Raw genomic sequence first — 26,100 nt, 5'->3', positions numbered from 1 at the left:
ACTATCCTTATAGGACAGTCTAATAAGTGTGTTACCAACATTGGATTTAAGTATTGTTCTTTAAATAATATAAATTTCTTGCATCATAGCAAACGGTAATTGGTTTCTTGCTGATTTGATGAGGCCTGCATCGAAACCAAATTACTCTACCAAAAATGTTATATCCTGGCTTGAGAATAAAACACGTCAGGAAATAGTTGGTTGATTTGCTTAAAAGGGAAGGCTGACTGTTGTGACTGCTTTTCTTACGAAAAGGAACTGAGCACAGGATAGTGATGGAAGTCAACAGAATATGGGCATGAAAAGTGCTGATGATTATTCTTATGATTCTGATTCGAATATTCCAATAGATCAATCATGTTACTTAAGACATCAGAGCAAGTCACTTTAGTTTATCAAACAACAACTTGCATTTATATAGCATCTTTAACATAGTAAAACGTCTCAAGGCGCTTAAAGAAGCTCAAAAACCTTTTAATGAAAAGTAGCAGAATGTTTATTTTTGTCATTAATTAACTTCAGAACAAAGGAAAAATGACATTTTGGGATAGGTTAGCCACCAGAACAAAATTAATGCACTGTACTTTAATTGAAGTATTCTGCAATGTAAAATTAAAATACAGTATATATTGTAAAATACTTTTACCATTAGGATAATAAAGATAGTTAAATGCATTAATAGATTCAATCTTCTTCCAAAAATTCACACATATATATTCTAGTTTTAGTTTCATTCCCCACTACTTCTTGAATTGGAGCTCAATGGAATAAAATTGTGCAAGATCTTTGCAGATCTATGCATACTTGTTTACAATCAGCTTTATTGGTTAGATTTTTCTTCTAAGGCTTTCTCTGAAATGTTGCTCTGACAAATCCCAATCACTCCCCAGGCTACACCCACTCCAGCATTTCCTGTTGCAAGGCTCTCTTCATTTCCAGCTCTGCCAAGGTCATCTTCATTCTGGTGAATCTTTACAAAATAAAAACATGCCAGCACATGACCACTGCATCCAGTCTGATGTTTGCAAATAAAATGTAGTAAAATTAGATGTTAGAGTACGCAGCTAAATACCAGTAAATTAATCCTCAGTTTTTTCCTCACTTAGTTTAAACAATTGAATGGTATGCAATTTTTCTTCTATATGCTAGTGAGTTCTCCAGCAAAAAATAATGTATTGAACATTATACACAATACTTAGAGGGTAGTTGTATACCCTCTTGCTAAATAAAACATATTTCTAAAAATTCAATTTGATATTTTCACTTTGAAAAAATGAAAAGTGACAAAATAAGGCATGTAACAAAGATTTAGAGCTGCTCAATAAAGCTGTGTTCTAGAAACTCTAGTTTAATTTTTCAGTTTACTTTTCTCATTTTAGTTACAGCCTCTGAATGTAGGAAATATTTATACAACATTCAATTTATGTTTTGGGTTCTCCTTTTGTTACCTCTGGCTATTACTAGTAGTTATTAGCAGTGCGATAAAAAGAAAGATTACCTACGTTGCCAAGTATTCTTCATTCTTGCATCGCCCACTCCCTTTGCCCTGGCCATGTCTTCAGACATCTAGGCCCCAAATTCTGGAATTCCCTCCCTGAAGTTCTCTGACTTTCCACCTCTCTCTCCTTTACAAACATCCTTAAAACCTACCTTTTTGTCCAAGCTTTTGGTCACCCGTCCTAATATTTCTTTCTCTGGCTCAGTGTCAATTTTTGTTTGTTAACACTCCTGAGAAGCGTCTTGGGGCGTTTTTCTACATTAAAGGTGCTATATAAATGCAAGTTGTTGTGATGCTGTAGTTTTTGTCTCAACCATTAACCATGGAATAAATTCTACAGGTGAACAACTGTGTGTAAAGATGCTAGAGTTAGTCCAAAACTACATAGAATGTACAGCACAGAAACAGGTCATTTGGCCCAACAGGTCCATGACAGTGTTTATACTCCACATAAGCCTCCTCCCACCCTTCTTCATCTAACCCTATTCCCTTTCCCCCTCATGTGTTTATTTAGCTTCCCCTTAAATGCATCTATGCTAGTCACCTCAACTGTTCCTTAGCGAGTTCCACAAACTGAGGAGATTTCACAAATCACAGGGTTAGAGCTCTTGATGGTGCAGCACTGAATACATTTCTTTTGCAAGCACTATCTATGAAAGCTATTACAGTATTCACCACTGGAGATGGAAACCCTTCCTCTAGTAATCAGCTTCTCTTAACAGCCAGGCTAATCATTGAGAAAGAAATCCCTCATGAGGCATCAAGTTTGACAGATCACTGCTCAATGTCAGGTGTCTGCTAATCATGATTTCCTAGGCCAGTACATATTTTTCAGAATCACTGTCACATGCTCTACTTAAATCTTCATGGAAGCTCCTGGGGTTGAGTGGGAAAAGAGGAAATGTGTATAGAAACTTTCATTTGAAAGGAAAGGACAAACCAACCAGTTTCCAGGTTGATTCACTCACCATACTTATGCAGAAGTAGGGCAGCTGGTGATTGTTTAAGTGACATAAAGAGGTCCATTGAAAGAATGCTTCCAAAGAGTTCTTTCAGTTGTATGGAAGAACTGCTGACCAACTCATGGTATGATCTGTTGTGTTGAGCCAAGACTGTCACCCTTAGCTCATGCACCAGCAGAAATCAGTATTACATCCTGGCTGGGGACCGAGACTTAATTCAGCTTGAAATGTTGAGATATTCGACTACTAACAGAAATTCATTGATTTCCCCCAAACCAAAACATAAACATGGGCCTGTTCCTGCCAAACTGCTCAAAGTTTAAACCTTTTGTTGTACCATATGGGCTCAGTCATAGGCACTTTTATCTGCTCCTGGTGGATGTGTATCCCCAGCTACTAGGTAACACCTGCAACCAGAATCAGTGACTGAGATGGAGGATGCAAGAGAACCCCATGTAGGATGTTCTGCATGTGGAACCAACAACTCAGATCAAATTTAGATGTAGGGATCTCGTGAACACTGCAGGATAGAGGAGTACAAAAATCACTGTCACTACCAAACTGAAAGCACAAAGATAGTGTTCTACTAAGATCTGATCACCACACTATAGAGGGGATACCATTCCACGGAGAATTACAAACCAGTCTCAAAGGAGGAGGTAGCAAGAAGGCTTTCCCAGAGTTATCCAAAACACGGAATCTAAAAACAATTTCCAGCTAATGATTTTCAATGTTCACAAGAGATCCAAGCTTTTAGTACCTGGTGAGGACCTGGTGAATTGCTGCTCAAGCTACCTGTCAACAGATAGGTCTTACGTGTCTATAGTTTAACTCACAACAGACACACAAGAGCTGCAATTATAAATGGGATGCAATGGTGACTAAACATTTTCCAAACCTAGGGGATGGCTAAAGGCTAAATGGAAGCACCCTGTAATGATAGATCCTGAGGGTCAGTGTTCAGGCTATCTGTGGCTGGGTCAAACAGTAACATGAAAGCATTCATTTTTTAGATCTTCTGTGACCAGCCAGAGTCCTGCAAATACTGGCCAGAGTCTTCTGCTTCTGTGCTAGCCAGTCTGCAATTTTCTGCCTATCCACCTTAACAGGTGGAAAATCACAGCCTGATGAGTGCAGAAGGGTAACACCCCAGCCACTACCACATCATTTGAGGTACTTTTCCTTTTTCAGTAATTTGTTCAGAGGTATGAGATTCAGAATCGGACTGAAACGCCTAAATTTATTGCGGGGGGGGGGGGTGTCACAAAGTATCATGAGTGAAATTCACTCCTTTTCTGATTTACAGAAGCTGCTTATAACAGCGGTGGCCAGAAAAACACCTATTTTTATGATAAATATGGCCACCAACTTAGGATCACCAGGTGATTTGACCAGAGTGCTCTCTTGAATGATAGAGGTGCTAGCTTGAAATGGAGGAGACAACTTTTGCTGGCGTTTCCTTAACCCACACGTTACAAATGATTTCTTCCCACTTTGCTACAAATTGCATCATTTACTATTTAAGTCCCTAGTAATGCACAGGGATCCATGTTGCGCTGATATAAAGCCTATAACGGGACTCTGATACTCCCGGCGTAGAGCCACGGTGATCTGAACTGCTGTGTTGTGTCCTTCAGGGAAATATTTGGAATAGTTCAAAGATCTTGTTGTTGATATTTACTGACTTACAACAGATCCCCTACCTGCACACCAAAGTGCTCCATGCCATCAAATAGCAACTGCAGTGAGAAGCCTGAACTGCAAAACTTGGGAAGAACAACAGGGATCGCACCTCTATGTTCAGGGCATCGACCGTAACTAATTGCTATAGCAAGATGGTATGAAGTCAGTCTCTGAAGAGTGTTAGAGAAGACTTTCTAATAGTGTTTTGGGCAGTCTGTACCACAGGCTACAGCTCTGAAGTTTTCTGAGAAGTGAAACTGGCCCAGGTGGTCTGATGCCAAGCTATCCCCATTTGCAAAGGCCTGCCCTACTCCATAAGTTCAACCATCTGGCAGAATGTATTTTCATCTTGGCCTGCAATCTTACTACGATAAGACTGCATCTGGTATATTATTGCTAAGTCACCAACAGGAGTTGAGCACAGCAATTCAGCTGACACACAAATTATGTTAGCTCTACATCTGCCCATACTGCCTTGGCTGCAGCCAAAAAGAGAACAAGGAAAAACCTTTACAGCTGGGGCGTGGCATCAGGACAAAATCTTCAGGTTAGACATTTGGAGGCTTCTAGCTATCCTAGTGTTTATACTCTTTTGGAGAGATCATGCAACAGCTCAGTCAAAGAGCTGACAGAGTTACTGTCCTAATCTTTCTGCTTATACTCTTACTCAAAAAATAGTGTAGAAAAAGCAGGAATTAGATGGAGGAAAAAGCAAAGCAGATTAGCATGGTGTTGGAATGCTTGTGTGTTAATGCGAGGGTGTTACAAATAAGGTTGATGAGCTACAAGCACAAGTTGCCACATGGGGTTATAATATAGTGGCTATAATCGAGACCTGGCTTATACGTGGGCAGGAATGGAAACTAATCATTCCTGGCTACAATGTATTCAGGAGGGATAGGGAAGGAAAAAAAGGGGGGTACGTGACAATATTGATCAGGGATAATGTTACAGTTCTAAAGAGGGACAATATACTAGAGGGTTCAAATAATGAATCTATTTGGTTAGAGTTAAGGAACAGAAAAGGAGTTGTTACATTGCTGGGTGGTTACTATAGCCCCCAACTAGTGAGAAGGAGATAGAGGAGCAAATCTGTAGGCAAATTTCAGAGAAATGTAAAAGTAATAGAGCAGTAATAGTAGGGGACTTCAATTACCATAATATAGACTGGGAAAATACAGTGTAAAGGGCAAAGAGGGTGAAGAATTCCTAAAGTATGTACAGGAGAACTTTCTTAATCAGTATGTTTCTAGCCCAATGAAGAAGGAAGCAGTGCTGGATCGTGTTCTAGAGAATGAAGTAGGGCAAGTTGACTGTGTTTAAGTGGGAGGACATCTGGGTAATAGTGATCATGATTTAATTAGATTTAAAGTAGTTACGGAAAGGGACAAATGAAAATCAATTCAACTGGACGAGAGCTAATCTCAGTGATTTGAGAAGAGATCTACCACAGGTGGACTGGAAACAATGACTGGCCAAGGAAACAGTAAATGAGCAATGGCATGCCTTCAAGGCAGAGATAGTTCGGGTACAAACCAAGCATATTCCCATAAGGAAGAAAGATAGGACATCCAAAGCTAGAGCTCCCTGGATGACAAAGGAAATAATGGTTAAAATAAAACAGAAAAAGGAGGTTTATGATAAATGTCAGGTACAGAATACAGCAGAAAACCAGGCAGAATATAGAGAGTGCAGGGGGAAACTGTAAAAGGATATAAGAAGGGCAGAGAGTATGAGAAAAGATTTGCTGGTAACATAAAAGGGAACACAAAAATCTTCTATAAACATATAAAAAGTAAAAGAATAGTTAAAGGAATGGTAGGGCCGATTACGGACAAAAAAGGAAATCTTCTTGTAGAGGCAGAGGGCATGACTGCAGTACTGATTGAGTACTTTGCATCTGTCTTCATAAAAGAGGATAAAGCTAATGTCACAACAGAGGAGGAGAGAGTAGAGATATTGAATAGGATAAAAATTGATAGAAAGGAGGTGCTAAATGGATTGTTATCACTCAAATTTAACAATCACCCGGTCCAGATGGGATGCATCTTAGGTTGCAGAGGGAAACAAGGGTGGAGTTAGCAGAAGTTCTGACCAAAATCTTTCAATCCTCCTTGGATATAGGAGTGGTACCAGACTGGAGGATTGCAAATGTTACACCCCCTATTCAAATAAAGGAGAGAGAGATAAACCTGGTAACTACAGGCCAGTCAGTTTAACATCACTGGTGGGAAAACTAGTAGAGACCATTGTCAAGGACAAAATTAATTCTCACTTGGAGAAGCATGGTTTAATAAGGGACAGCTAGTATGGATTTGTTAAAGGCAAATCATGTCTGACTAACATGATTGAGTTCTTTGATGAAGTAACAGAGGGGGTTGATGAAGGTAGTGTAGTAGATATTGTATATATGTCTACTACACATGATAAACTACCACATAACAGACTTATTCGGAAAATAGGAGCGCATGGGATTAAAGAAACAGTGGTACCTTGGGTACACAACTGGCTAAGGGATAGAAGGCAAAGAGTAGTGGTGAACGAATGTTTTTCTTACTGGAGAGAAGTATGCAGTGGGGACCCCCCAGGGGTCAGTATTAGGACCGTTGCTTTTCTTGATATATATAAATGACCTAGACTTAGGTATAGGGAATACAAATTCGAAGTTTGCAGATGATACAAAACTTGGCAATGTAGTAAATAGTGAGGATAGTAGCAGATTTCAGGAGAATTAGTGAAATGGGCAGACAAGTGGCAGATGCAATTTAATGCGGATAAGTGTGAAGTGATGCACTTTGAGAGGAACAACATGGGGTACTGTATAATCTAAACGGTACTATTTTGAGGGGGGTGCAAGAGCAGAGGGACCTGGGGGTACATATTCACAAATCTTTGAAGGTGGAAGGGCAAGTTGATAAGGCAGTTAAGAAAGCATATGGAATATTTGGCTTTGTAAATAGGGCATTGAATACAAAAACAAAGAAGTTATGTTAAACCTTTACGAATTACTGGTTAGGCCTCAGCTGGAGTATTGCGTGCAATTCTGGGCACCACACTTTAGGAAGGATGAGGAGTACAGTGGTTTACCAGGATGATACCAGGGATGAGGAACTTCAGTTGTGTGGAGAGTTTGGAGAAGCTAGGTTTGTTCTCCACAGAGCAGAGGGGAGACCTAATAGAGGTATTCAAAGTTATGAGGGGTTTTCATAGAACAAGAAGGGAGAAACTGTTTCCTCTGGCAAGTGGGTTGGTAACCAGGGATCATAGTTCTAAAATAATTGGCAAAAGAACTAGAGCAGAAATGAGGAGAAATTTTTTCACACAGAGGGTTCTTAAGATCTGGAACGCACTACGTGAAAGGGTGATGGAAGCAGATTTTACAGGAACTTTCAAAATGCAATCCGTCACTCCCGGAGAACTCATAAATGAGGAATGGATTGAGTCAAAATCCTGATTCATAAGGTTCTGTCACACAGCTGGCAGTGTGCCAGTCATACCATGGAAGCTCAGAAAGAGCCAGAGGGAGATTCTTAATTCTCTTGACTACTAAGAAACCTGTCCTTTGAAAGGGAAACACTGGATGTAGTCTTACAAATAATGGATAGCAGCAGTGCCATGGGAGATTGACATTCCCCTAGTACAAAGATAGAGTCAATTTTCATTTCTGTTTTTAGGCAGGAAAGATCAGTAGCAGGGGATAAGATTACAATGCAGCACTTGCAGTCCGGTTCCCACTGTTAACCGGCCTACACTGATTTTGGAGTGGGCTGTGAAACAGGCAAACAGCACTTACATACATAAATATGCAAGTCGGAGATTACTTGGGCCTTACTCTGCACTCCTGCTCCTCCCGGCTCCACATTAAAGTAAGTAAAAAAATTAAAATTTACCATTCCACTAACAGCCTCCAGGGATCCCTTAAAGGACTGCTAGTTTGGCTGCCAAGCGCCTGAGAATATTGACCGCAGTACGCACGGCACATTTTGCAGTCAGTTGCAATTGAATTTTGCAAAAGTGACGTCAATCAGGCATTAGGCCATCAATTTGCATATGCAATGGGCCTAACACCTGTTTCAGGCACACGTCCTGGACACCTATGCAGGAACCTTTAACAAAATGGCAGGTAGCGCACTACCTGCGCAAATGAGCATGCCGTCAGTCATATTGGACTCTTACGTGCCTGTTCCATGTCTGTAATTGGATGTGGCGCGGTCCAATGTCTAGGCCCCAGATTTCAGGGCAAATTGCAGATCCTTGAGGGAGAGACAAAGAAAAGCGACTTCAGGATAGGAAGCAATCATGTGACATTTCATATAATCTGCAGACCCTCCAGGGTTATTTTGATAGAATCAAGAGGATTCTCTGTGATAAGAGCTAATAATTGCACTGTTTCTTCTACAGATCAGCCACAGCTAAGAGACAGATGAGGAGTAGACGAGGATGATGATGTTGAAGACTGTTCCCTCTGGCTGCTTTTTCACCCCGTGCGTCACTCGCCCTCCCTTTCCCATTCACCAGCTCAGGGGCGTTCACCCGGGAGAAACAAGACAGTGAGGATGAGGATTTGCACTGGAAAAATAATAAAGTACGAGGGAGCTGAAGGAGTGGAAGAGGACGCGATTGTTCCGCAGCAGTGGCTGCGGAGATGGCTGCTTTTGGCCGAAGAACCAGTGGACTTAGATTTCACGAGTCCTGCTATGAAAAGAAGAATGGTTGATGAACATCACACCTATATGTACAGGCACTGAAGTCCATCTCCTAGCATGTGTGGCAGGTGGCAGAGTACGGGAGGATTTGAGCAGGTGAGCAGGTGCAGGAAATCGAATGGGGATCCATTCCTCCAGCTTTTCCACTGGAAGTGGAAACAAATGTTGGAATTGTCTGCTGAAATATGAGCACTTATTCAAAGTGTAATGACAGAGAATTTTCCTCCTAATTACCGTCCATTTTGGATTGGGGTAGTAAATGAAGTAAAATGGTTAGAGGTTACTACTTCAAATCTGCTGCACCAGTTCCCTTTAAGGCCTGTCAGGAGTCCAATCCGCCTCATTTAAATAAGATCAAGGGTGTGTAGTTAACCCCTCTCATCCATTTCTTTGAACTTCCACCCCAAACTTGCGCCAAATAATTACTGCAACTATATAAATGGCAGTAGGAGCTAGCAGTAGGTATCCTGAGGTGGGTACCATATTGAGCAGGCCATTTCAGTGCTGTTGCTGAAAGTTGGTTTCCGCCCTGCCACAGCACTGAAACGGCCCTTATCAGAGTCACAAATGACATCCCACATAACTGTGACCGTGGTAAACTATCCCTCCTCATCCTTCTCCATCTGTCTGCAGCCTTTGACACGGTTGACCACACCATCTTACTCCAACGCATCTCCAGTGGGACTGCCCTTGTCTGGTTCCATTCCTATCTATCCAGTCGTAGCCAGAGAATCACCTGCAATGGCTTCTTTTCCTACTCCCTCACCGTTACTTCTGGACTGCCCGAAGGAATATCCTTGGCCCCCTCCTATTTTTCATTTACATGCTACCCGTCTGTGACATCATCCGAAAACACAACATCAGTTCCACATGTACGTTGACGACACCCACCTCTACCTCACCACCACCTCTCTCAACCCATCCACTGCCTCTGATTTGTTACACTGCTTGTCCAACATCCAGTATTGGATGAGCAGAAATTTCCTCCAATTAAATATTGGGAAGATTGAAGCCATTGTCTACGGTTCCCACCACAAACTCCGTTCCCTAGCCACCGACTCCATCGCTCTTCCTGGCCACTGTTTGAGGCTGAACCAGACCATTCACAACTGTGGTGGCCTACTTGACCATCAGCTGAGCTTCTGACCCCATATCCTCTCCATCACCAAGACCACCTACTTCCACCTTCGTAACACCACCTATCTTTACTCCTGTCTCAGCTCATCTGCTGCTAAAACCCTTATCTATGCCAATGCTCTCCTGGCCAGCCTACCACCTCGTACCCTCCGTAAACTTGAGCTCATCCAAAATTCTGCTGCCCCTACCTTAACTCACACCAAGTCCCATTCACCCATCACCCTTGTGCTTGCTAACCTACATTGGCTCCCGGTCTGGGAACACCTCACTTTTAAAATTCTCATCCTTGTTTTCAAATCTCCAATGACCTCGTCCCTCCCTATCTTTGGATCCTCCTCCAGCCTTACAACCCTCCAAGATCTCTGCGCTCCTCCAATTCTGGCGTCTCGCACATCCCCAATTTTAATCGCTCCACCAGTGGCAGCCGTGCCTTCAGCTGCCTAGGCACTAAGCTCTGGAATTCCTTCCCAAAACTTCTCCGTCTCTCTACCTCTCTCTGTCCTCCTTTAAGACACTCCTTAAAACCTACCTCTTTGACCAAGCTTTTGGTCACCTGTCCTAATATCTCCAATTTTGTTTGATAACGCTCCTGTGACATGCCATGGGACGTTTTACTACATTAAAGGCACTATATAAATGCAAGTTGTCGTTACATAGCACCTTTCCTGACCTCAGGATGTCCCAAGAGCTTTACATCCAATGATGTATCTTTAGTCATTGTTGTAATATTATGGAAACGCGACAGCTAATTTGCACACAGCAAGGTCCCAAAAACAGCAGAGAGATAAATGATCAGATGATCTGTTTTTTGGTGATGTCGGTTGAGGAATAAATATTGAACAGGACACCGAGAAAACTCCCCTGCTCTTCTTTGAATGTGCCGAAAGACAGAACAGCACTCCCTCAGTACTGCACTGAAATATCGGCCTAGATTATGTGCTTAAGTCTCTGGAATGGGGCTTGAACCCATGACCTTTTGAGTAAATGGTGTTGAGGTACAAATCAGCCATGATCTAACTGAATGGTGGAACAGGCTTGATGGGCTGAATGGCCTAATCCTGTTTCTACGTTCCCCTGACTCAGAGTCGAGAGTGTTACTACTGAGCCAAGGTTGACACAAGCTCTGAGAGTCAGGCTTTACAAAAGGTGTCATTCCCCTTCCTGCTCATACCCACTCACCAGATCTTACCACGGTCTTCCTTAGACTTCTTTGACTGTCAATGCTTCAGAAGGCTGCACTTTCCCTCTGGACATTATTAGAGAAATGTCAACTGCTGGCTGAACACCTGCAGCCCATATCGACCAGGAAAACAGCATTTTCTGTAACAGTCAAGGTCACTGCAGCCTTGCATTTCTTTGCGAATGGAGCCTTCCACATAACAGCAGATGACCTTTTCCACATTAGATTAGCTCATCACTGCATCAAGAGGTCACTCCAGGAGAATTGCGCAATTGCTATCCTTTCCAATGGAAGCAGGTAAACAAAGAGAGCGAGATATCCAATTCTACAGTCTGGCCCTGTTGGCTGAGTGGCACTAACAAGGGCACTGGTGGATTTGGTGGCAGGGGAGCAAGCATGCTATCATCCTGAGAGAGGTGAACAGGTGCCTCTCCCATGGAGCCAAGGCCACTCTCCTGGGACCACGACTCAGCAATCTTGCGGCTCTGTGCGAGAATAGAGTGCAGTAGTGACTTGACACTCTGAAAGCCTCCAACAACAGTGGCCCCCAAAGCCAAGATGGCAGCCATCTGAGCTTCCATGGCAGCTATGAAACCTGTCGTCAGGAGAAACTCCATGATAGTGGACACCACTGCCATGTTGATTAAACTGACCGCTCGATCCATGTTGGACAGGAAGGTCTCAAAAGCTCTGCATGAAGCCTCGACACAAATTGGAGCTGGACTCCTCCATTCTCTGTGACATTGTGTGCAAGCTCACTGGCAGGCTGCCCAGTGCACCTAGCATTTCCTGGTATATGCCCATCTGCGTTCTTCGGTAGCCTAGGCCCTCGAAATCAGCATTTCCCTCCTCCTGTCCACAGCTTACACCAGGTCCTCAAGACAGCACACCTAACTCTTGATCATGAGCAAGCAAGCACGAATATCACACGCTGCTTGGGACAACACTAACAGCCCTGCCCTTTTTGCGCCCGCTTTTGGGCATGATCGAATTTCTAGGCAGCTGTGTTTACTTCACAGAAAAACATTCTCCAAAAAGTCCCCAAAATTCTAATCATCCTATATAAAACTTCTTTACACCGTGTCTATCCTTTGTGCCAGCTAACTGACTTGTTCATGCTCCTAATCTACTATTTTAAAAGGTACTCCTTGGGTGAGATAAGGTAGAGATGTGGGTTGCTGAGGTGACTCTTGTCTCAGCTTCCGGCAATGGCAAGGGGCCAGATCCATGTCTGAAAGCTCCCTCATGCTCCCTTTTACGCAGCAAGTTGTTTTTTACACACTGAATTGTTATGATCTGGAAGTAAATGCCTGAAAGGGTGGTGGAAGCAGATTCAATCGTAACTTTCAAAAGGGAATTGGATATATACTTGAAAAGGAAAAATTTGCAGGACTATGGGAAAAGAGCGGGGGATTAGGACTAATTAAATAGCTCTTTCAAAGAGCCGGCACAGGCACGATGAGCCGAATGGCCCCCTTCTTTGCTGCATAAATCTATAATTCTATGTGTAGGCGCCGGAAGGAGCCTTAAGGCAGCTGGCTCAATGCCACTTTCTGGAGAGATAGTGATATGTGCACCTACTCCTTGCAGGTAGACACAGGCCATCAGCAGGTGAGACACAGCTGCAGTGAGTCTCTCTGGAGTTGCCCTGAGACAAGGATCACCTCAGTTCCCAAAAGCTCCTTGAAGAAAGCACCAGCCAGCCACTTCACAACTTCCTGCCACTGAGAAAACACCAGAGAGGTAGGAGCCTAGGACTGAAGGCAATTGCAGGCATTAAGGGGAGGCATAGTGGCAAAAAACACAGATTTCTATTTATTGAAAAATTGTCAGCACTGACATTAGGTGAAAATCATTTTGGCGCAAGGTGTGGGAATGCCTTGAAGAATGAGTTGCAGAATGTTTCTAAATTGGGAACCATGGTACTTGTGGCTGAAGGCCAAATGTTTGTATATAAATGTTTTGATATTTGTGGAAAAGGTGGAACATGGTAACAGGACTGGATTTGCAGCAGCCATAGGTATTGTTTAGGCAAGTTTTCCCTTACGAGTTGTGCCCACAGATGTCTTGCAGCTGGCAACGGATTCTCCTGCTTAAAGCAGGGACTGGCTATCTGCTGGCCTTATGCACCTTCCCTCTTTTTTCTCCAGGTCATTCATCAAGAGTCCTGTGAATGGTAAAATTATGCAGCACACAGCACATGACACTGAAGAAACCCTGACAGGATTATATTACCACCCAAAGTGTGCCTTCAGAATACCAAGTGTATGCTGTATTCAAAGTTCAAGGCACCATTAACCCCATTATATCAACGTCCTATCTAGGAAACAAACTGGGAGTCATCATCCACTGCTGCAGAGGATACCCCTGTTTTCCAAGCAGCCAACCGGACACCTGCTTTCAGATTCAAACAGCACTGGTATGATGGACTACATTAAAATTATGGCAGCTCTCTGAATAGAAGCATTTGCATAGATTATGTAATTATGATTATAAACCAGAGGCACATTCATAGAGTGAAAACTTTTCCTGTTGAGGAAGCTAATAGCATTCTGGAAAGCTACACATATGGCAAATTAGATGCAGTCAATGACACCTTGCACTTGGAGAGATTGGTCACTCCTGTTAAAGTGGACAGTCATATGATCAATATCCATTGGTAAGATTACAAACTGACCTAGTCAAGCCGAAATGCATTGGTTACTAGTTTCGTGCATCACTGGACAGCCAAATACTAATTTCATGCATCAGTGGACAGCCAATTGGCTGATGTCACATTTGCCCCCAGATGCAGCCTGAAATAACCCAGTGGCACAAATGTGAGGTTATTACCTTCAGACACTGACAATGCAGTGCCTTAGTGAAAGTGGGCTCCAGGACCAGGGCGAGCATGTGGCATAACTCCTATATACCTTCATGTGACAAGCACAGCTTTATGAAGTACTGTTAGTTGCTAAAGTCCAGACAGAAGCTGTTTGCTCTGTAAATACAGGTGTTCAACCTATTAGCAAGGTACAGATGAAACAAACAACAAAGACGACAACTCCTGGTGAATATTCTCAAAAAAAGTTATACCAATCCTACGAAGGGTCTCCTCAAGTCCAGTTCCACCTGTTGACAGCTGCCTAGCAAAGCTGAACATCTCTAGCTTATTGGTATTCTTAGTGATGGTGGGCCAGAAATGGCAATAGGGGGAAACTGGACATCAGATTAAAGCAGCACTTACATTTGACTTGCATACGGTGGTATTTGGGTGAACGCTTCTGGCCGCTGACCTCATCTCTGGAAGAAAATGTTTGAGCGTTGTTAGGGGTGGGGTTTTGGTGGAATGACTCCTGGACACATTTTCCTTTTGTGACCATCCTGAAACCATCCAAAATAGGCAGCAAAATGGAGGAAAATCTAGAACCTTGTGTGTCTCAGCACAATACAACAACTTGCATTTATATAGCAAGTTTAAAGTAGAAAAATGTCCATGAAACTTCACAGAGGCATTACGAAAGAATGGTCTTCTACAGCGTAAAAGTTTGATTTTGCAAAGCTATACATGTTAATTAGTCAGTCCCATATTGACTAAATTAATGTTTTTAGATCGTTGAAAGTAATAATTTACCAGTGTTAAACCTACACCAGGATATGCAAAGTAGGTATAACACTACTCAAGTTGCCCTAACACCTAGGCCAGAATATTGCACTTCCTGTGAAACTATCAACGTTCCAAATATGTGCCCTATTTTCTCTAAATACTTACTCATTAAAGGGTACCATTTGTGTAACATCTGCCCCCTCCCCCAAAAATAAAACATTTCCACATGCATTGTCAATGTAGATTTTGGCAAACAGCTTTTTCATTCCTTCCAAATAATCTGGAATGACAAACTCACCCATGAGGGGAAGACAAAGTATAAGCTAGACACTGCAGAAATTTGTACAGAACCTCTTAATTTAGAGTCTATCACTGCAGTATTGTAACTACTAAGCCTACAAGGCTACTTATTACCTACCATCAGAGTGCGACCTATAACAGAATGAATTCCTGTCAGATGGAAATGCTGAATCTCCATTTCCAGTTTGGCCAAACCATCTTCATTAACGTCCACATTGCCCAGGTCACCTGCATGTCTACAGTGGATTGAAAGTGCTTTGTTTTAAAGAATCATAGAATTTTATAGCACAGAGGAAGACTATTCAGCCCATTGTGCCTATGCTGGCTCTCTGAAAGAGCTATCAACATAGTACCATTCACTTGCCCTTTTCTCAAACATTTATTTTTTTCTTTTTCATATATTTATCCATTTTCCTTCTTACAGTTTCTGTTTCCATCACTGTTTCTGCTAGGGCATTCCATGTCCTAACAACCCTCTATGTAAAAAAAACTCCTAACCTCTCCATTTGTTCTTTTAGTGATGATTTTAAATTTATGCCCATTAGTTACTGATTCTCCAATCAGTAGAAGTAATTATTAGTTTGTTTTCTCATCAAAACACCTCTTAAAGCTGAGTAACTTTATAAGATCTCCCTTTAACATTTTGTAATACTGAAAGTTTCTTCAGTCTCACTCATAAGTAAAACCTTTCATCCCTAGTATCATTTTAGTAAATGTTTTCTGTATCTTCTCCATGGCCTTGACATCCTTCCTAAAGCAGGGCATCCAAAACAGGATACTACATTGTGACTGCAGCCTAACAAATAATTTGTATACATTTAGCATTACCTTTTTGCTTTTCTACACTGTGCTTATTTATAAAACCAAGGAAACATAGAAAGTTATAGCCCAGAAGGAGGCCATTTGGCCCATCGAGTCAGCCGAAAAATAGCTACCCAGCTTAATCCCACTTTCCAGCACTTGGTCCGTAGTCCTCCAGGTTACGGCACTTCAAGTGCACATCCAAGTACTTTTTAAATGAGTTAAGGGTTTCTGCCTCTACCACCCTTTCAGGCAGTGTGTTCCAGACCCCACCACCCTCTGGGTGAAAACATTTCTCCTCAGCTCCCCTCTAATCCTTCTACCAAATACCTTAAATCACCCCGATCACTGACTCCTCTGCTAAGGGAAATAGGTCCTTCCTATCCACGCTATCTAGCCCCTCATAATTTTATACACCTCAATTAAATCATCCCTCAGCCTCCTCTGTTTCAATGAAAACGCCAGCCTATCCAATCTTTCCTTATAGCTAAAATTCTCCAGTCCTGGCAACATCCTCGTAAATCTCCTTTGTACCCTCTCTAGTGCAATCACATCTTTCCTATAATGTGGTGACCAGAACTATACGCAGTACTCAAGCTGTGGCCTAACTAGTGTTTTGTACAGTTCTAGCATAACCTCCCTGCTCTTATATTCTATGCCTTGGCTAATAAAGGAAAGTATCCCGTATGCCTTTTTAAATCCTTATGTACCTATCCTGCTACCTTCAGGGATCTGTGAACATGCACTCCAAGGTCTCTCTCTTCCTCTACACCTCTCAGTATCCTCCCATTTATTGTGTATTCCCTTGCCTTGTTTGCCCTCCCCAAATGCATTACCTCACACTTCTCCGGATTGAATTCCATTTGCCACTTTTCTGCCCACCAGACCAGTCCATTGATATCTTCCTGCATTCTACAGCTTTCCTCCTCATCATCAACCACATGGCCAATTTTTCTATCATCTGCAAACTTCTTAATCATGCCCCTTACATTTAGGTCTAAATCATTAATATGTACCACAAAAAGCAAGGGACCTAGTACTGAACCCTGTGGAAACAGCCTTCCAGTCTCAAAAACACCCGTCGACCATTACCCTTTGCTTCCTGCCACTGAGCCAATTTTGGATCCAACTTGCCACTTTCCCTTGGATTCCAAGGGCTTTTACTTTTCTGACCAGTCTGCCATGTGGGACCTTGTCAAAAGCCTTGCCAAAATCCATGCAGACTACATCAAACGCGCTACCCTCATTGACCCTACTTGTTACCTCCTCAGGGTGGCATGCATAGTGCACTATGCTTGCAATGACAAGAATCTGCCTGTATTTCCAGGTTCAGGTCATTATTCCACTCCCGATGTAGGCCCGGTCCTTGTGCCTAGAAACAGGGATGGAAATACAACCAGTGCTCCAGGTCTGAGAGGCCGATGTTGATCCAAGTTCCTAAAAGAAAAAAAAAGACTTACCTTGGGCTCACTGATCTTTGTTGCCTGCCCCTCTCTAGTCCTCTGATAGAAGAGGGACTGTGCACAGTGGCTAAGGTCCACTCCTTCTGGGCGTCCTGCAAATTGGTACCTTTCCACTGACAGTGGAAAGGTGGGAAGGCCTAAAGCACTCAGTCCTGCTGCATTACCATGGCTGCCGTTAGCTTGCACCTGTTGCAGGCATTGGCAGTCTGTCTCCCACACCCTTTGAGAGAAGCCTCAAAAATCCCAGAGCAATAATAAAGTGGGCTAAGACCGGGCATCCTGGGTCTCCATCCCTGTTCCTCTCTTCTGCATCAAGGCACCAAGGAGCCCTAGTAAAATTGAAGTCAATGGGAGTCAGGGGGAAAACTCTCCAGTGGCTGGAGTCATACCTAGCACAAAGGAAGATGGTAGTGGTTGTTGGAGGCCAATCATCTCAGCCCCAGGGCATTGCTGCAGGAGTTCCTCAGGGCAGTGTCCTAGGCTCAACCATCTTCAGCTGCTTCATCAATGACCTTCCCTCCATCATAAGGTCAGAAATGGGGATGTTCGCTGATGATTGCACAGTGTTCAGTTCCATTCGCAACCCCTCAAATAATGTAGCAGTCCGAGCCCGCATGCAGCAAGACCTGGACAACATCCAGGCTTGGGCTCATAAGTGGCAAGTAACATTCGCGCCAGATAAGTGCCAGGCAATGACCATCTCCAACAAGAGAGAGTCTAACCACCTCCCCTTGACATTCAATGGCATTACCATCGCCGAATCCCCCACCATCAACATCCTGGGGGTCACCATTGACCAGAAACTTAACTGGACCAGCCATATCAATACTGTGGCTACGAGAGCAGGTCAGAGGCTGGGTATTCTGCGGCAAGTGACTCACCTCCTGACTCCCCAAAGCCTTTCCACCATCTACAAGGCACAAGTCAGGAGTGTGATGGAATACTCTCCACTGGCTTGGATGAGTGCAGCTCCAACAACACTCAAGAAGCTCGACACCATCCAAGATAAAGCAGCCCGCTTGATTGGCACCCCATCCACCACCCTAAACATTCACTCCCTTCACCATTGGCGCACTGTGGCTGCAGTGTGTACCATCCACAGGATGCACTGCAGCAACTCGCCAAGGCTTCTTCGACAGCACCTCCCAAACCCACGACCTCTACCACCTAGAAGGACAAGAGCAGCAGGCACAATGGAAAAACACCACCTGCACGTTCCCCTCCAAGTCACACACCACCCTGACTTGGAAATATATCGCCGTTCCTTCATCGTCGCTGGGTCAATATCCTGGAACTCCCTTCCTAAGAGCACAGTGGGAGAACCGTCACCACACGGACTGCAGCGGTTCAAGAAGGCGGTTCACCACCACCTTCTCAAGGGCAATTAGGGATGGGCAATAAATGCCGGCCTCGCCAGTGACGCCCACATCCCATGAATGAATAAAAAAAAATTGAGCACTCCCCTGGTGCACTGAAGAAGAAAAACTGCCCCAATATTTTACAAATTAGCATCATGAAGTTGCATACCTCAGAATCATTATATTAAACATCATTCAAAACTAGTTTACTCTTAAAGAAATTACATTTTATTTTTGACATTATTGCCCAAGGAGAACTCACCTCTTCTCATCTTGTGGTGCACCATGCATTTCATTGTTTGGATTGTAATGAGGTCCTGCACTGATCCAACCTGAAACAAATAATTTGCACTAAGTGCTTCCGCAAATCTAGAAAATTAGAGCTTACGTTAGAGGAGGGTAGGATAGAAAAGAGGTTAGTATGGGTAGTTGAGCTGTACAATGGCAACTGTGTTTTCCGAACAAGGTATGAACTTAAGCATTCATATATTGTGCTGACAGACTACATTTGAGCAGCAGAAACTGGGGAGACTTGATGTGAAGAATTTCAAGACCAAAGTGAAGCTAGCACAAACTCCCCCACTTCCCCTTCCCACTGTTTCCTTATATGCCCGCCCAAGAGTTGTAGGGCCTACTCCTCTGAAGGGACGAAAAGCCAGAGGCTTGGGGTTCCATCACCTGAGGCAGAGCTCTGACCTTGATTCAGGGCCACTTTCTCCTTTAAGAAGCAGAGAGTATAAAAGCACCCAGAAATGAGTAAGCATTCCTTAACGGAGGTAATGCAAGATGCAGGACACTTGACGTGCATCCCTGCCCCGCCAAGGCAAGCTACCAATGGAGGATGCAAATAGCACTGGAAGCCAACCCTTAATATTAAAATTAAACTGACCTAGAAAAATGCAGCCGGGTCACATTGGTGGGCAGAAAGAACAAAGATTTGTTCTGATATTAAACTCACCAGAGGAAAATCCAGCCCATCATGTCCAATTTCGAGTCCAGGATTTTGGTTAGTATATTATAGTTAGTACTTAATAGGGATGTAGGCCTGAAGGATGTGCATGAAGTAGAATTTTATCTTCTTGTGTAACAGCGTTGTTATTGTTTCCATTTCAGAGCCTGGGATGGGGCTTACGTCATTTATGCGGTGGAACTGTTCACGTTTCTCAGGAAATAGACCTTGTAAAATTCAGCCGGCAACCCTTTAGGTGCTCTGCCACATGCAGTCCATTTTTTGCTGCCAGGATGTCTATGGTCTAATGACTGGATATCCTCTGGTGTTAGTTAAGGGAAGGGCAGGTTCACCAAATAATCTTTGGCTACCTGCTGCTTGGCTTGAGATCTTGAAGTATACAGCAAAGTTTAAAACTCTGCAAAATCCCTGTTAATTTAATTGGGGTCAAAGATGAGGCTACCATTCATTTTTCTAAAGGATTCAACAGTTCTACGCTGTACCTGCGGCAGAAGGGATTTTGCAATCAGTTTTCTGGACTTGTTACCTTGTCTGTAATACTATGCTCTGATGAACTGGAATAATTTCTCAGCACCCATGGACAACAGATTATTTAACTCCCCTCTAGCCTAAATTAAGTGTCTTTTCTAAGCTATTTACGTTGAGGCTCTAAATCCATTACTTCGTGCTTAAGATTTATTTGGCTCTAGACCCTTTTGCACTTTTTGGCTACAGTGTAGATGATTATTTGACCTCTAAGCATTACCGTGGAAATTTCCCAAAGAAGCATTTGTACACTTCAGATCCTCCATTCTTCAACACAGACTAAGTAAATTGTGCATGCGGCTAAGGCAGGAACGCTGGGTCACCCAGAGGACAGGGTTGGCAGAAGGCCAACCAGTGAGAATCTGAATGGTGAAACTTTTCTTATCCCCAGAATGCTTGTTGCCAGCAGCATGTGATAAATTACCATGGCAACCAACCTGCAATCATACTGTTTACTTTCTTCTCAAAGATTACCACTAGCCTGCTCACCAAAGCTCAGTTCAGGCTCCACCAGAACCATTCAGCTCCAAACCTCATCATAGCTTTGATCCAGATATGGATGCAAGACTGAATGCCAGAGGAGGGGTGAGAGTAGCTGCCTACGACATCAAGGCAGCATCTGAGAGCAGGGGGTCAAAGAGAAAACCCTTTAACAGTTAGAATCATAACTGATGCAAAGGAAGATGGCTGTGGTTGTCGGAGGCCAGCCATCACAGCTCCAGGTCATCACCGCACGAGTTCCTCAGGGAAGCGTCTCAACCCAACCATTTTCAGCTGCTTCATCAATGATCTTCTCTCCCTGATAAGGTCAGGAATGGAGCTGTTTTCTGCTGATTCCAGTATTCTGTTCTATTCACAATTTCTCTGATAATGAAGCAGCACATGCCAGCAGGACCTGGATAACATCCAGACTTGGGATAACAAGTGGTAGGTAATGTTTGCGCCACATAAATGGTCATTACATAGCACCTCAGACATGATGAAGGTCAGCCATCACCCTTTGACCTTCAATGGCATCACCATTGCTGAGTTCCCCACCATCAACATCCGGGGGTCACTACCGCCCAGAAGCTAAAATGGACCAACCATATTAACGCGATGGCTACAACGGCAGAACAGAGGCTGGGTACTCTGTGATGTGTGGCTTACCACCTGACTCCTCAAAGCCTCTCCACCAAGGCTCAAGTCAGGAGTGTTATAAAATATTCACAGCTCCCCAGATGGTGTAACTGCAACAAAATTCAAAAAGCTAGACACTATCCAGGGCAGAGCATAAAACCTTGAGGACCACATGCAAAGTTTAAATCCATGCTCCATTAACTTATATATATATATATATATATATATATATATATATATATATATCTTAGGTTGATGATACTCAATTCTGATTTAAGATTTTTCCACCAATGAAGCAATAGCACTAAAAACAGCCTTACCAAACATCTAAGTTCACAAAATTCAAACAGGACAAATCAGCAAATAACAAATAAAAGCAAAAATCAGAGTGAGTTATCTAGCTTTGAGGGCTAGATTACCAGGACATCCATATTTTGGATGTCCCAGTCCACTACCATCTACCTAGTGCGCTCATCACTGGCTGCTTAATTGAGGGCTGTCAAGAGCTGTGCCCACTATGAGGCTGAGTCCTTCTTCGGGGTATCCACTGACAGATCAGTGTAGGGTGGAGCCCTCTCTCCCTGCAGTTGATTAACCTTTGTGCCACAAATCCACCTGGATCTCAGACATGGGTCAGACAGAGCCCTTTTGATACACATCCTATTTGCCACAAAGTTATCCTATATTGGGACCTAGCTGTCATTGAAGGAAGTCGACAGACCAAAGTGCCCTTCATGCCTACTCATCATTGTTTTGAAAGATCGTGTCTGGGCTAAAATCGGTATCCATCAGGATCCCCAGGTACTGATATGAATCAATAGGTAGGACAGAAGTCCCTTTGAAATCCCTTCTTGAGCCATGCAAAGCCATAATACTGCACTTGGGGACATCCACCACCATATCCCACTGGTTAGCCCATTAGCTGATTAAGTTGGATGCAAACAATAAAAAGCTCTCCTATCATTCCAAGCTTTATTTCTTATGACAACATCCACTGATTTTTATTTCCCCATGAGAAAGCATAAATTTGCATTTGTTTGTGATGACTGAACAAATAATGAAGCAAAAATGGAGCTAGAGTGTTCTTGGACCTCAGCTTGGAAACTCTAACCAGGCTTAAAGTCTGCAAGATCTTTCAAACTCCCTTACTATCAACGCAGGCAGTGCCAAGAAAAGGAGTGTCAAATAATAGACTTTAGGGGAATAAGTAGAAGGGAAAGACATCAGAGAAAGTTCTTGAAAAGCATGAAAGCAGATAACATAAGTCTCCTAAAGGATTCTGTCTCTTGGCCTTATTTCTTGGAGACTGAGGTGTGAGATTATCACTAATTTTTAATTCTGTTGTCATGTTGGCACAGAACACTCAACTACAGCTGTATGAACGTAACAAAGAATAACCTTTGTTCTCTATGTACCTATTTAAGCAGTAAATATACATTTCATACCATTGGTTAGGTCTCCAAAGCTGTGAATATGAAGCCCATGCTTTCCAGGAGTCAGTCCAGTAAATTCTCCTTTCACAGTCACACATCCATTTGCCTACAAAATCAAAATTCCACATTAAAAACATTATGCTGGTTTTGGAAAGTCAGTTTGATGGAAACTATTTATCGTGCATAATATGCACTGAAAATTAGTGACTATGCAGCAAATGGAAGCACTGTGCCTTAATACAGATGAGTGGCAAACATATTGTTTAACAATATTGTAAGTTCAACAAATATCCTGGCTATTGTGTTACAGTAGTGCATTATTTTATATTCACACATTCAAAATGTGCACACATGCATGCGTAGAGGAAATCATTATGATTTTGTAACTGACTAAAGGAAAAACAGTCTTCACACAAGAATGCTAAACTGGATAGAACATTCCAGAGTAAATTACTGTTGTGCGCAGGAACATTTACGCCAAGATGCACAAGGGGCCACTCAACATATCAACTGGGTTTGAAAAAGTGGTGCAAATGATGAAAACACACTGAAGATGTAAATGAGAACAAACGTCTTCTACTTGGAAGGATTTGAACACAAAGACAAGGGGTTTGAGTTTGACTTTTGGCTGACCGACGAAGATGCCCCTGCGATTGTGAGGCTGGGGCTTGTATTTTTTTTTGAAAAGACTAGTATGCAGTTAAATTGAGTCAATATTTTTTCTCCCAAGTGCATTTCTTACACTTTTGCTTTTTTCAACATTGTTTAAAGAGCTTTTTATTTAATAATTTTCAAAACAAGGTTTAGAGCGTGCAAGCAAGGAAAGCCATCCTTTTGTCTTCAAAAAAATCTTTTAAAATGCTTCTAACTTGTTTTATTTCTTATGCTACGTGAATTAGTGTACAGGACTTTATTTGGGTAACTCAAAAAGCATTGACTGTTACATCAAATTTAATTTTAAAAAAGGTTATTTTAGGGAAAAACTGGAACTATTCTATCATTTTGGGTTTTTATCTTAAAATGTAGATTAAGATGAAACACAAAAGGTTTATTTAATGTGTTCAAACCAGAGCATGTTTATCTTTTTGTTTCATATATATTGGGAACCAGGATGGTTAAAATATTTCTGTTGGCCTAACACACAAGACTAGGCTCTATTGATCCCTTAAGGGATAATTCAGTTTTGTTTATAATTCTGAAAGGTATTTTTCCCTTTCAGTTGCAGTTCCAGAAAGTTGCTAACCTGTGTAAATTCACTGAATACACTAAAGACCTCGGTGCCGCAGAGGCGCATTAGAATGGGTGGTTTTCACAAAGTAATGACATCTTTAGCAATTAAACCCCAAAAAGGATATTGCTCTTTAAAAAAAACTGATCCCATCCCAGCTAAATTAAAAATAAGTTTGAAATTGTGCAGCTGTGTTAATAGAATCCCTTTATTTATCAGTATTAACACTTCTCGTTTGGTTGGACTGAAAAAATGCTTCGGCAACCCCAGTTCTTAAAATGCCATGTTTATTGGACTTCTTTTGAGCTAGTTAGGCTACATATGGGTTAGTATTTGGTTGACTTTGGGTATTTTAATTTCTGGTAATCTTGCTTATGAACTGACCATGGAAAATTGGAAGCAACAGTATTGGTCAGTTCGAATCTGTCTAAAACTCATAATAGCCCTTCTAGCATAATCTAGGTCAAAAGTGGAACACCTAGGCTAACGACTTCATCATTGCCACCCATGACTGCCACAAATATAAGTTTTGAGGGTAATGATTTATTAGGAACCAACAGTACACGTTACAAAATGTACAGAAAAGCATGGGAGGATTGTAGGCTTACCAAAACGTCCCATAATAATTTGGTTTCCATAAAGATAGAAAAAAAATAGGTTCTTCCTAAACAGCTCTATGGGTCAGGCGAAATTCTACCACAACCAGTGAAGTCAGAAAGTAAACCCATTTGGTACACAGAGTTGCCCTGAGGAGGTCAGTTTATATCCAGTTCTGGGTACCGCAATTTAGGAATGATGTGAAGGCCTTAGAGAAGGTGCAGAAAAGATTTACTGGAATGATTCCAGGGATGAGGGACTTTCGTTACGTTGGTAGACTGGAGAAGCTGGGGTTCTTCTCCTTGGAGCAGAGGAGATTGCGAGGAGATTTGATAGAGATATTTAAAATCATGAAGGGCCTAGACAGAATAGATAGAGAGAAGCTGTTCCCATTGGCAGAAGGGTCAAGAACCAGAGGACATTGATTTAAGGTGATTGACAAAAGAACCAAAGGTGACATGAGGAAAAACTTTTTTAAACAGCGAGTGGTTATGATCTGGAATGCACTATCAGGGTGGTGGTGGATGCAGATTCAATCATGGCTTTCAAAAGGGAACTGGGTAAGTGCCCGAAAGGATAAAAATTACGGGAAATGGCGGGGGGGGGGGGGGGGGGGGAACTAGTTGGATTGTTCTTGCATAGAACCAGCGTCGACTCGATGGGCTGAATAGCCTCCTTCCGAGCTGTAACCTTTCTACGATTCTATGACCAGCACAAAACACACCAAAGGGCCTGCGGTTCGGACATTAACCGACATTAACCGACGGACCGTGCCACAAATACTCGGGAGCACCGTTTGTTGCCATGTGTTTAAAACTCGGTCCGCGACTCACATCCGACTTGAAGAAGACGACTCCAAAGGCAGTGTGGTTGCCTGTAAGTATACAAATAGCTTTCGCCATGCTTTCTCAGCTCCACCCTAACCGCCACGGTCCCCTGCGGGAAAATCTGACAATGGCAACCGCAGCTTGCCCCACACATGCGCAAAGCGGTATCCTTCTCGCTCCAGCGCCGACAGGAGGGTCTCCGGGGGTGAACATGGCATTAGATTGGAGAGCACAGAGGTGTGACATCGGGGACATTTCGGTGGGTCGGAATGCAATGTATTTTCATAATTTAAATTAAATTTTTGCCCTATTTGGTATGGATAAACGAAAGTACTGAAGAGAACTGTAGATGGCATCAAATTTTGTATGAAACGTTAAGCTGCAATATTAATTACATCAATAAAACGCTATTAAAATGCCTACCTGATCGGCGACATGGTATTACTGTACCGATTTCCACAGAGTTCCTGCTTGTCCAATATGGAATGTACACTCTCCTCGTAGAATCACAGCCACACTTAAATAGCTGAGGAGATTCTTCATATTGAAAATAACTAACACCCTCCCCCGTATTTTCCAACTATTAAATTTACTAGGATCGTAAAATTAATCTCTTATTTGCTACAGACTCTGTACTGACCAACCAATAATTATCGGGGCGGCGGGAAATAGTAAGTAGAGTCTTTGGGGTTGGATGACTGCATGATGGCACATCTAGCAAAGGAAT

At 42.6% G+C, this 26,100-nt stretch overlaps 1 protein-coding gene across 1 annotated transcript; it reads right to left on the bottom strand.

Moving 5' to 3' along the window:
• Positions 1-700: 700 nt before the first annotated feature.
• Positions 701-25,493, bottom strand: LOC137326919 (superoxide dismutase [Cu-Zn]-like). The gene is made up of 5 exons (XM_067992300.1): positions 25,380-25,493; positions 22,734-22,827; positions 18,937-19,006; positions 15,171-15,288; positions 701-970 (listed from the first exon to the last, which is right to left on the bottom strand). The coding sequence occupies exons 1-5, from the start codon at positions 25,446-25,448 to the stop codon at positions 821-823; spliced, it is 501 nt and encodes a 166-aa protein (XP_067848401.1). The 5' UTR covers positions 25,449-25,493; the 3' UTR covers positions 701-820.
• Between the last annotated feature and the right edge of the window lie 607 nt (positions 25,494-26,100).

Source organism: Heptranchias perlo, chromosome 11, assembly GCF_035084215.1.
Source record: "Heptranchias perlo isolate sHepPer1 chromosome 11, sHepPer1.hap1, whole genome shotgun sequence".
NCBI lineage: Eukaryota > Metazoa > Chordata > Chondrichthyes > Hexanchiformes > Hexanchidae > Heptranchias > Heptranchias perlo.
This window is presented reverse-complemented; position numbering and strand designations above follow the sequence as displayed.